This window comes from Terrapene carolina, unplaced genomic scaffold, assembly GCF_002925995.2.
Source record: "Terrapene carolina triunguis isolate 2854851 unplaced genomic scaffold, T_m_triunguis-2.0 Scaffold147, whole genome shotgun sequence".
NCBI lineage: Eukaryota > Metazoa > Chordata > Testudines > Emydidae > Terrapene > Terrapene triunguis.
Genome location: NW_020664498.1, coordinates 3777312 through 3790513, shown reverse-complemented (window position 1 = coordinate 3790513; position 13202 = coordinate 3777312). Strand labels below are relative to the sequence as shown.

The 13202-nt window shown below is 40.6% G+C and overlaps 1 protein-coding gene across 2 annotated transcripts in view; it reads right to left on the bottom strand.

Moving 5' to 3' along the window:
- Positions 1 to 13202, bottom strand: part of LOC112106608 (calcium-activated potassium channel subunit alpha-1) — a 916252-nt gene that overhangs the window by 174993 nt on the left and 728057 nt on the right. For both annotated transcript variants that reach the window (XM_026653705.1, XM_026653706.1), the window contains exon 15: positions 5496 to 5605. In XM_026653705.1, the coding sequence (XP_026509490.1) occupies positions 5496 to 5605 (110 nt within the window). The remainder of the gene's footprint in view (positions 1 to 5495; positions 5606 to 13202) is intronic.

Sequence of the window (13202 nt, the reverse complement as noted above, 5' to 3'; positions counted from 1 at the left end):
TCAGTTAAAATTTGGTAGCTTTGAATGAGTTTCTCTTTTTATGTGGGGCAGGGGGGAGGGTTGAGTTCTTTTAAGCTCATAAGGCTTAAAGGGGAGGCAGGGTACAAATCCATGAAAATTGAAATTGCAGAAAAATATTTGCATGCACCTTTGTGATGTGAAATCACTGAGTTTCACACAGCTTTAACCACTGTCAGGCAATGATAGTGTAGTATATTATTATCTATAAAAGTTATTATTCATTTTTATTAATAATGTTTATATATTGCAGTAATGCCTGTAGGCCACAACCAGGCTGAGCTCCATTGTGCTAGGCATTATACAAACATATTGTTATGACTGGGTGAAACCTTGTTATGGGTTGAGTTAAAACCCCATTGAGATTGGTAGGTGTGAACTCACCCTTCAATTAACATGACTGTAAATATAAACCCACACCTAAAACAAAAGGTGTGCGTGAATCCACCCAGGAGCTTTTGCTGTGTGTTGTTTTGAGTTGGTATGGATGGGCAGGGAGAAGGAGATCACAAAGAAACTGACGACAGGTCTACACTACAAACTTGCATTGGCTGTGCTGATGCAGCTGCGCCACTGAAATGTTTCTGGTGAAAATGCCTTAAGCCGACGGGAAAGAACTCTGCTGCCAGCTTAATAACTCCACCTCTGCCAGAGGCAGTAGTTATGTTGGCAGGAGAAGCTCTCCCACCAACATAGCACTGTCTACCCTGGGGGGATTAAAGTTGGTATAACTACATCACTTAGGGGTGTGGATTTTTCACATCCCTGAGCAATGCAGTAATACCAAAGTAAGTGTATAGTGTAGAACTGGCCTGAGGTTGGACACAAACAGACTGAGGGAGAGAGACAGCCTTAAGGAGCAGCTGAAAGCACAGTGGCTGACCCTGGAGAAAGGTTTTGGGTTGGGGTGTGTGTTGAGGAGCCTGCCCCACACTGGGATGGGCTGGCCCATATAAGAAGTGCTACAGAGCAGAACAGCTTCAGTCACTCCCTGGACCTTGAGGAGGGAGATAGATTGGCTGCCTTGCAGGCTGAAGACAGCAAGCACCCCGGACCGAGCAGTGCTGCAGGCAGAGATCTGGGGAGCCAAAGGCAACTCCTGGCAGGTTGCAGGGATCTGCAGGCAAGGGCAAAGAGGATGCTAGGGCCACAGGGAAGTGACCAGGGAAATCTACTGAGGAGTCGGAGGAAGCGCTGCAAGCAGCGGCCATCTACAGGGTCCCTGTGCCGGGACCCGGAGTAGTGGGCAGACCCGGATCCCCACCCCGCCTCCACTCACCACTGAGGAAGTGGCTGGACTAAGGGACTGCAATACTGTCCCCTGAGTGCAGCACAGCCAGAGGGCTGTGTCATGAAGAGGATGCCGTGGTCCTGGGAGTGACATGGGTCTCTGGAGCATAAGTGACTGCGGCAAGACACCACCAGAAGACGGTGCACCAGCTAGCAGAGCTGATGCCTGATGTCACAGGGTGCAAGCTGAAAACTGTTCTCTCGGTGCTGTAAGAAAAAGCAGTTTCTGGCTTTTTGATTCCTTCTGCGTTCAGAGACACAGGACTTTGTAGATTCCTTGTAAATAAACAAAATCATATCAAAAAAATAATTGGCTATCACCAATTTCTACTTCCTACTGGAACACCCCTGGGAACCAAAATTTTTACTAGGCACTGTGGTTAAAAAGGAGCAACAAATAATAAATGACAGTCCCTGTCCCAAAGAATTTACAATCTTAGCTAACCATTTCCCTGCAAATGTGGTTGGTAAGTTTGAGGCTAAAAATGAAGGGAAATGTGGGGGAATCTAGTCCCCCTCTCATTCATATTTAGGTAAAGTAATAGGTTCCACAAACAGATGTAATATATTCAAAAAGGGGGAGTTCCATATATTGAATATCTGTCTTCCAAGACCTCTACATATTCTCAAATTGATTTATGGGGCTGTTGTTGCACAACTCTTTCTAGCTCCAATTAAAGCAAGTAGGAGTGGAGTAGGTATATTGACTCAGGGTACAGCTGCTGGGAGAAGGCACAGCTCTATGACTCCACCTATTGGGAAGAGTTACGCACTTAGGGTATGTCTACACTGAAAGCTGAGAGCATGCCTCTCAGCCCGGGTAGACAGACTCACGCTACCTTGGCTTGAGTCAGCACATTAAAAATAGCCGTGTGGATGTTGTGGCACTGATGGGGGCTCAGGATAGTCCTCCAAGCTCAGATCAAAGGATTTGGGTGGGTCTGAGCTTGAACTGAGCTAGCAAGAGTCTGTCTATTCCAGATGGGAGGCACACTCCCAGCTTCAGTGAAGACATACCCATAGTGACTGTGCTGGTGATACAGGAACAGGCACTATCAAACCGAGGTTGAATAAGCAACAGGTCAGGGACATGGGAGCTGTTTGTACGGTATGTACAGGGGCTGCCATTAACAGCACAGCATTTGGTCAGTGTTTCTTACCCCACAGTATCTGAGACACTGCAGTTAAGATAATTAAGACCCTAAATGTAGGGACATACCACCGTATGTCAGATACCCTGGTGCAGAAAGTACTGGAAAACACTGACTTTTTAATGGCAATTTCTATGTATGGGCTCCAATCTTGTGAGAGAAGTGAGAACTCACAGGACCCTCCTGGCAAACAAGAAGAGAAGATGCATTAAGAAATCTACTGAAGAGGAAAATGTTGGAGAATCCTACAGCTATGAATCTCTGTTTGTTCAAGTCTTGGGATATCCCTAGATTGAATAAAACTTGTGCAGTAGCATCTGGCCACCATCTTTTAGCAGGTAAAGCCTCCACAATGAGTTATGAATACCCTCCCCTTCTGACTTGGAGGGTCCATTTACAATAATGGAAAAAGCTGGTGATGCTTCTAAAATGTTTAATGTCCTATCTCCATAGAAACTACCACTAATTCTGCATCCTTTTGCATCCAGTTGTCTGGACTGAGTGGCAGCCCATTTGCCACAGGGCACCTCTGTCGCTACCTGGTGAACCTTGCTGCCTAGCCAGGTTTGATGGATTTGCAGTCACAAATGCACACTCGGCTGTTTGTCTTTCACCACGGTGTGCATTTATTTCTCTCGGACATAACAATACCATGCAACAGGCTTAGCGCAAAGACAGGCTTCCCTACAGCCCTCGCTCCCCAGCCCAGGCTCACTCTCTGAGCTCCTCTGGAGCTGCCCCTTGCTTCCTGTTTCCTCTCCTTATAGTCTCCCCCATTACCTTGTTAGCCCTGTGATTGTTACCCAGGTGCTCACAATCCCAACCAGAAAGTGTGGAATTGCCCTCAGCTGGGCCGGCAGGCTTCTCCAGGCTGTAGCAATGCCAGTGATCAGGGTGCTGCTGATAGCACCCTGTCACACCATCCACCAAGCAGTTATGTTTCTGGTTTGCTGAAAATCTACCAAACTAGTAATGAAAACCAAGAGCCCACAAGGGCAGCACATTGCATCCAGTTTCCATGTTTTAAAATGTCATTAGCTGCATGCTGTTTAAGATCCCTGCATGATGGGAAACATTGCTCTAAATGTCTCTATATTTTGCAGATAGTTGATTGTACTCAGAGTGTCCACCAATTCTTTTTCCTTTTCACAAACCAGTTTTAAGCACATTTTGGTGTCCTATGTGTCATCTGAAATTGAATAGACACTTTTTACTGTAATGAAAATACTTATGTGCCAAGCGCAGTGATATACAACACTACACTCTAATTACCACTATGCTTTAATTAACCTGAATTGAATAGTGTTATCATTATACTGCTGGTATATTTGAGTTATATCTTTTTCTTTAATTTAAACTAGGAAACACAGATAATTAAGCCTCTAGATAATCAAATGCCTGAGTAGAGCTCAAATGTTTTGGGATGTTCCTAAATCTCATTAAATAGCCTTTCTTTATTGATTATTCTACCTCCGCTCTATCGGTGTGTTGAATGAATGATAGCTCTATGCTAAATACATTCTCTGTTACCTTTTTCTAGGAACCATATAGAAACTTGACTGGGTTTGGCAAAGGTTTTGCTTGGAGATTTTGTTCCTGTAACTTGGTTCATGGGGACAGTGCACATTAGGCTTCGCTCAATACCATGTAGAATGGTAGCTTTTGTGATTTTCTGTTTAGTGCATTTGACGTAGGGGAAGACATTTTCTGATACAATTTTCAGGGTAAACAAACACTAGCTATTAATAAGCCAGTCACAAGCCCTGGAAACTAAGGGCTGGATTGTGAACCCCTTCCTCACACAAATCCCCATTGACTTGTGGTCTGGATTAGTTTAAATCTACATACGCTCAGAAATTATTTATGACCAAAGCTCCATCACTTGTTTATCATGCTGCTTCTCTCACTCATGGATTATATTGTAAACTATGGTGATATTACTCTACATGAAAAGAAGCAAGGATGTAAAAAGAATGTCACTCTACCTTAGAGGAGAAGAGCAAGTGACTCCCTGGAAACCTGGCCCCTCCCACTCTCTCCTGGTCTCAACTGAAAGAATGGAGTCATCATGAGATTTAGGTCTGAGAGTCATCATAGCCTACTGGATAAGGCCAGACTGGACTGGGACTCAGATATCCTGAGGATCTGTTGATGCTGATCTCTTACGTAACCTTGGGCCAAGTCACTTCACCTCTCTGTGACTCTATCTCCCCTCCCACCCTGTCTGTCTTGTCTAGTTAGACTGTAAACAGTGCCTAACACAGTGGGACCTCTTGATGTGACTCAAATAGAAAATATCATCATCATCAATAATAGAAACCTGATGGGCCTAAATTATTCTGCAAGTGTTTGGAGTGGATATGTCTATCATTGTGGCCTTGTGCACTTTCACTTCTTTCTGACAGAGCACTTCCTGGATAGATAAAAGGTTACTCAGTCCTCAGTAGGAGTAAGGCATAAGACTCTCCTACGGACTATGCATGGCTATTCAGTCAATGCCCCACATGTTCCCCTTTCATTGTCAGATAGATCTCTTTTTGCTGGCAGAAGTTATGTTTGTTCAAAGTATTTTTCAGGCAGTTCTATGATGTGTTAAATGACTCTCTTCCTACAGTATATACAACTCCTTTACAGCTGTTCACATTAATGAATAATTGTTTTGAGATTGGGCAAGAATCAAGAGGGTGACGCTGACAAGCACCATCCAAAGAATTGGAACTATTAGAAGAAACAATTGGACACCAGTTATGAACAAATAATTCCCTTTAAACGGATTGCTGATTAATTTTTTCAAACATACTTGGCATTTAGTCTTTCGTTAATGTTCACTTAGTTCTAAGTCTCTTCTGGAAACAGACATTAAAATGTTTGGAGTACTTCCATACAGTGATTGCTTTAATGTTTATTTTACTGGATCCCATCTGAGGAGGCAATGATATTGAGATTGTAACAGAGTGGAAATGCCTCCTATGGAAACCTTTGATTTCACTTGAGAGCAGGCAAGGAATTTATGACAATTAATATATATCTACTTACTCACAAACTGCAGGGAAAGACAGACCCACAAAGGCACTAGATAGATATTCTGTATACATTTCATTTGAGACTCCTTCTAGATAGTATTTCTGCCACGTATCCTCCTCAATCTAAGAAAAAGAAACACAGATGCAGCATCGTGAATAAAAAAATGCTTTCTGCAAAAATATAACCAGTGGATTTCACATGAATCAATTTTTAGTTAGTTGAATTTGGTAGTCCAGTTTTTTTGGGTTTTTTTGTTGACAATTAATATTTGGTTAGCAGGGTTCCATTGAACACCAATAAACAATGCAAAGTAAAAATTAAGTACTGGTCTACTTAGATTTCTTTGGGATTTTGTGCAAATACATTACAATAGTGGCTGAATTAAAGCTGTGGAAAGAGTTAGGCAAAAAAGTTCCTGATTTTGTTTTGTGAAAATTCTGTGAATATGTGGAAATATTTTATAATTTGACCATGTTTGTGTAAAGTTTCACTTGATTTCAGAAGATTTTAGTACTTGGCCAGTATTTATCAATCATCACCATAATTTCTAATGCTTTTCTCCCCCCCCCCACCCCATCTCGCTGCTGTATCATGAACTGTCTGAACAACTAGATCAATAAAATTTTTAAAAAAGTATGTCCATTGTTTTGGTACTGCAGTGTGAGAGAAACTTTGATACTGCACAAAAGACCTTTGACTCTTGAGAGACAAGGTGGGTGAGGTAATGTCTTTTATTGGACCAACTTCTGTTGGTGAGAGAGACAAGCTTTTGAGCTACAGAGAGCTCTTCTTTAGGTCTGGGAAAAGTACTCAGCTAAATACTAGGTGGAACAGATTTAGCATAAACAATCTATTCCACCTTATATTTAGCTGTGACATTCTGGTTCCCTGTCCCAGACCTGAAGAAGAACTCTGTGTAGCTTGAAAACTCTTTCACCAACAAAAGTTGTTCCAATAAAATATATTACCTCACCCTCCTTGTCTCTCTAATATTCTGGGATCAACATGGCTACAACAACATTGCAAACAACACTTTTACACTTGGACAGTTCAATAATAAAGATAGGTGCCATGACCTGTGTCCAACAGCAGATTCTCCTAAGGAGCTCTTAGGAAGGTATGCTTTCAGGAGTATTTTTAGAATTTTGGGGCCCAAATACAAAGTTACTCTCTGGTGGTGGTAGAGCATCCCTTCAAACTCTCTATCCCTGCTGAAATCTCAGTAGCAGAACCCCCAGTCTGACCCCATATATAACGTTTGTTGGAAATGGCCTGCCATTCAAACTGAGGTTTGCCCACAGAAACTGAGAAGGGGGGCTACAGACACGGTTCCCCAAAGATGCTCCTGCAGCCTTTCGCCAAAATTGCATGCCTTCAGTGGGAGTTGCAGGGACTCAGCGCCTCTAAAATTCAGGTCCATATGGACCAGAGAGGTGAATCAGATAACTTGGGTCTTTTTTTTGCACCTGGTACGCCACCTCCTCATACCTGTGTATGTAAATCATAGGCATCACTACCAAAACGTCTATTTGCATAGTTTGTTTATCACTTTCCATTAAAATATTTAAAAGTTTCAATTACAATAGGACATCCCTTCATATAATTAGTCCTTTGACTATTAGCGAATTGTGTTATCAAAAACAGAGCCTTTCATGATTGCAAGAATTATACACATGACATATCATCAACACAGTAATAATGAACAGTGAGAACATATGCTCCTTGGGGGTGAGATTAATAAGCTGTGACACAAGAGTAACCAAAATAACTTGCCAGCTACACCAGAGTAGGGGAAATGATATATGAAACATTTTTTTTGACATCGCAGCAAGTTACTGTCACTAACCGGAGGATATGCAATTGCACAATACACAAGGAAACAGAAAGTAGCAATTTCATGCCTTTTGAGAAAGGGTGGATTTAAAACTGCTGATCCAACATGCATTTTTACAGATCATGGAAACATTTCTTTTAAACTGAGCCTGTGCCACAAGAAAATTCTCGTCATGTTGCAATGAAACATTAATAAGCAAATATGAACACCTAACTCCATTCTTACCGGCATCCCTATTATGATATGCATCACACAGCAGAGACTATGAGAACAGAGAGATTTTCAGATGTAATGGCCAATGGGTACAGAAAAGCTTTGATATGAGATGAAGTAGAAGGCATTTTTGTGAAGCTCTTTGGCTGAGATTTTCAAAGTCACCTAGGGAATTTGGGTGGCAAGTTCTGATTGATTTTAGTAGGACTGGGATATCTAATTCCCTTAGACAGCTTTCAAAATCTCAGTATTGATTCATAAAATGTTATATTTTCTTGGGGTTCATTACACACATGCTGCAAAGAACAATAACCCTGATTCTTTGCTACACTGAGCTGCTCATGCACAACTGAGAGGGCAGTTGCAGAGAGTTGGTTGTGACTTCCTGATTCAGGGATGCCCTGCCCCAGTGTAAATTACAATAGGAGAGGTTCTGCTCTAATCTACATTGCTGGCACTAATGGAATAAGCTCCCTTATCAACCGAGGATTTGGGTTTGTGGAACTTGGCTCTGCCATGCCTTCTCCTTTCTCCCCCTTCTGCTGGAGGTGGGATGGCAGGGGAACATAAATGGCATTTATACCACTTCCATCAGCTATACGTGAGCCAGATTCAATAAGATACCCAACAAAGTAAACAACTTATCACTGCTGTAAAATATGTGATTGAAGTACTGGCCCACCATATCAAATGGCTTGACTAGAATCCAGCCAACTTGTTTTGAGACTATGTGTAAAGCTTTACACCCTGAAGGTGGTAGAGGATTGTATATTTTTAATGTAAAAAGCATTACAGTATATTTAAGAGTTTTGGGTTTTTTAAGCTGTGGCATACATTTCTGTCTTGAATATATATTCCTTATCATAATATGAATTCAAGCAACGAAATTAATGCACATCAAGCGATTCAGGGAAAGATGCCAAAATTAATTTTTCAGCCATTCAGCAATCAATCAAAAGAAGAAAAGCATCCCGAGGCAACAATATATCTCTGCCTGTCATGTCAAACTACCGCTGTTTTAGAAGAGCATTAAAACAAGAGCTTCTTGAACAAAATGCAGGGCTTTAATGAAGTCTTTCACTGTAGAGTCAAAAAGTCAAACAAGCTGGAGGTAGAAAAGACTTGTATTGAGTCCATCTCCTAGCCAATTTAGGATTGCTATCTACCATAGATTGCAAACATTTTTTTTCCAGTCAAGTTTGTAATGTTCCAAGAAATGGGCTTTCCACAACTTTTCTCAGTTTAATACTTGCAATTCAGGATTTTTCCTGGATATTAATCTTAAATGTTACTTTCATGAATACAATTATATTGATCTTAACTATAACTATATGCCATATTATTCTATGCCAAACACTGCTTCTAAAATAAAAGTATAATCAGTAAAGTGTCTGCTAATTATTGATCAAAATTTTCAAACCTAGCTACCTAATGGCTTTAGGTAAACCTATATTTAGATTACATAAAAGTGGCCTGATTTTCAAAAGTCCAAATTTGTTAGGAACTGAAATGAATTCAACAGAAGTTTTAAAATGTACTACATTTACACAACAAAAATTAAAATACTGTCCATTGACACATTGGCTAATTGACCCAAATCAATGTGTAAAGCTTCAGAACATTCAAATTTCTCTTGTACTTGGTTTCAGTGGCCAAAACATTTAGAAAATACCTAATATTATCCAAAGATATTAAGTTATAGCCCTGTGGTCCTTAGTCTTATTCCAATGCCAAACACTGAAATACATAAAAATAACCTTTCAGCCATACAAAAGGGTGGTAGATACATTAAAAACCAATTCAGAAAAGGCTAGATAGTTCAATGGCCAAATAAAGTACAATTAGAGCTTATATGTTACTCATAGAGATCCCATCGGTAGTACTTCATTGTGAGGTAGTACTGGCAGCCATGCTAAGCTAAGCTAAGCGTGGAGGCAAATGACTTGGGTCGGCCATGTCATACGTATGGATAACAGTAGACTGCCTAAGAGAGTTCTTTAAAAAAGGCAATAGGAAGGTTGGCCATCCCAAACTCCACTACAAGGATTGCATCAAGCGGCACATACAGTCTGCCGGGATGGACTTGATGACCTGGGAGGATACAGCCCATGACAGGTGAGCTTGGCATCCTGCTACAAAGGGAGCAGAATGTGCAATAGAATATCGTTGTCCTAGTTTGACTGACAGTAGGAAGGAACATAGACACCAACTTGCCTCAGCATGTTTCCTGGACCCTACATGTGGAAACTGATTTACAGTCATAGTCATATTCAAATACAAGTAACAGTCATTATATAGAGATTCCATGGGCAAGTTTATAAACCCAAGATGGATATGGGCACACTTTATCTCTGATTGATTCTTATTTATCTTCCCTATTTTAATATTCAGTTGTTTTTATCTTGCCTATTTAATAATCATCATACACACAAAACCATCCCCCACACCTGTACTTTTCTTGTTACAGAATGAACACTGCTGACTCTTTGTTTTTAATCTGTCTGCATATAAATATGAAAGAAGTTCTGAAATCAGAGCAACATATTGTGCCAGATCCTCAATTGGTATAAACTGGAATAGCACCATTGACTTCAGTGGAGCTGTGCACATTTGCCCAGTTGAAGATCTGACCCATTCGGTACCAAGAAAAAGGGAAGAAAATATATAGTTAGAGACAGGCTATAGACAAAAAATTCAGAAATGAATTTCAAACTATTCAGAATTTAGAACAGGATTTCAAATAATCCAAAGTATAGGAGTATTTCAATTCAGGGTTTTAGTTTTGGCCTGTTACAAATACAGGGGATCATTTGCAAATTCTAGATCTGGGCTTTGATTCTGAACACTCCCCAAGATTGGGTATGTGTAATCTCACAATTGTGTGCCTGTATGTAGATATATTAATAATTTTATACATTCACTAATTCATATGAATGATAATAAAAGAATATCCACCCCAACAAAGTCAGCCAAGATGCTGCAAAAGCTCCTTAAATTTCTCCTTTGTCATGATGCTTATAAAAATCTTTACAATGGTTAGGTCACTGGTACCACTGCCCACCACATGGACCAACAGTATCCCAATGTTTCCATGTATTCTCCCATCTATCTCTATGTGTTGTGCATTGTCTTATACTTAGATTGCAAGCTCTTTGGGGCAGGGACTGGCTTTCTGTTCTGTGTTTGTACAGCACCTTGCACAATGAGGTCCTGGTCAATGACGAGCTCATAGACACTAAGGTAATAAAATAATAATAAATACAATCAGATTGAAAAGCAGCAGAAAATCAGCTAAAATATCTAGAAGGATGAGGTATGGCTTTATTAAAAATTAAGCAAGGAAAGGTGGATGGGCAGTAAGAGAAAGGTCCTATCATGAGCCCACCATTGACTGAAACTGAAGACAACTCTGAAAATATAGCAGATGTTTTTAAGAAGTGAGGAAGGCTGGAGAGAAAGAGGATGACTAGGTGACTCCCACGTTTTCTGCATGATTTCAGTTAAAGCTTTGTTCACCTGCTGATCTGAGGCTTGACAGTGGAATCTCTGAAAGAGGTATACATACATGGCTTGAACAATACAGTATAAAGCTTTGGGAAGAAGCCATGAATATAGCTTTCCCTTGAAAGACTTTAGAATCCCCAAAGGTCAGTTTAATATCATAAGAACATAAGAAAGGCCGTACGGGGTCAGACCAAAGGTCCATCTAGCCCAGTATCCTGTCTACCGACAGTGACCAATGCCAGGTGCCCCAGAGGGAGTGAACCTAACAGGCAATGATCAAGTGATCTCTCTCCTGCCATCCATCTCCACCCTCTGACAGACAAAGGCTAGGGACACCATTCCTTACCCATCCTGGCTAATAGCCATTAATGAACTTAACCACCATGAATTTATCCAGTTCTCTTTTAAACTCTGTTATAGTCCTAGCCTTCACAACCTCCTCAGGTAAGGAGTTCCACAAGTTGACTGTGCGCTGCGTGAAGAAGAATGTTCTTTTATTTGTTTTAAACCTGCTGCCTATTAATTTCATTTGATGACCCCTAGTTCTTGTATTATGGGAATAAGTAAATAACTTTTCCTTATCCACTTTCTCCACATCACTCATGATTTTATATACCTCTATCATATCCCCCCTTAGTCTTCTCTTTTCCAAGCTGAAGAGTCCTAGCCTCTTTAATCTCTCCTCATATGGGACCCGTTCCAAACCCTTAATCATTTTAGTTGCCCTTTTCTGAACCTTTTCTAGTGCCAGTATATCTTTTTTGAGATGAGGAGACCACATCTGTACGCAGTATTCGAGATGAGGGTGTACCATCGATTTATATAAGGGCAATAATATATTCTGAGTCTTATTCTCTATCCCCTTTTTAATGATTCCTAACATCCTGTTTGCTTTTTTGACCGCCTCTGCACACTGCGTGGACATTTTCAGAGAACTATCCACGATGACGCCAAGATTTTTTTCCTGACTTGTAGTAGCTAAATTAGCCCCCATCATATTGTATGTATAGTTGGGGTTATTTTTTCCAATGTGCATTACTTTACATTTATCCACATTAAATTTCATTTGCCATTTTGTTGCCCAATCACTTAGTTTTGTGAGATCTTTTTGAAGTTCTTCACAGTCTGCTTTGGACTTAACTATCTTTAGCAGTTTAGTATCATCTGCAAACTTTGCCACCTCACTGTTTACCCCTTTCTCCAGATCATTTATGAATAAGTTGAATAGGATCGGTCCGAGGACTGACCCTTGGGGAACACCACTAGTTACCCCTCTCCATTCTGAGAATTTACCATTAATTCCTACCCTTTGTTCCCTGTCTTTTAACCAGTTCTCAATCCATGAAAGGACCTTCCCTTTTATCCCATGGCAGCTTAATTTACATAAGAGCCTTTGGTGAGGCGCCTTGTCAAAGGCTTTCTGGAAATCTAAGTACACTATGTCCACTGGATCCCCCTTGTCCACATGTTTGTTGACCCCTTCAAAGAATTCTAATAGATTAGTAAGACACGATTTCCCTTTACAGAAACCATGTTGACTATTGCTCAACAGTTTATGTTTTTCTATGTGTCGGACAATTTTATTCTTAACTATTGTTTCGACTAATTTGCCCGGTACAGACGTTAGACTTACCGGTCTGTAATTGCCGGGATCACCTCTAGAGCCCTTTTTAACTTATCAAACTTGTTCTTTATACCTAGACGGTATAAAGAACCAAAAGCTGCCCTATTATTATCACAGCTGCTTAGTCCAGTCAGCAGGGCCATTGCTGCATTATTCACTAGCAGCAAGTGGAGCAGGAGGTCCTGATGAAAGCCTTTCAGAGAAGGAATTATACTTGAGCTTTGTGGTTGCAGAGGCATATGTTACTGTTGCAAGGTCTTTACAGCTTAAATAAGAGCTAAGTGCTAATTGCACATCTTAAACATATTCATACCAGGTCCGACACATGGCCTTTATTGAAAGGAGATTTCAAAATAATGCCCAGTTTTGTAAACTGCTTCACAACATACAAGGGTCTCCTGTCTATATGGGCCTTATCCAGAGCTCACCGATGTCAATGGAAATCTTTCCATTGATTTTGACAGGCTTTGGATGAGAACCTAAGTGGGACATAAAGAAAAAAGAACAGGAGTACTTGTGGCACCTTAGAGACTAACAAATTTAT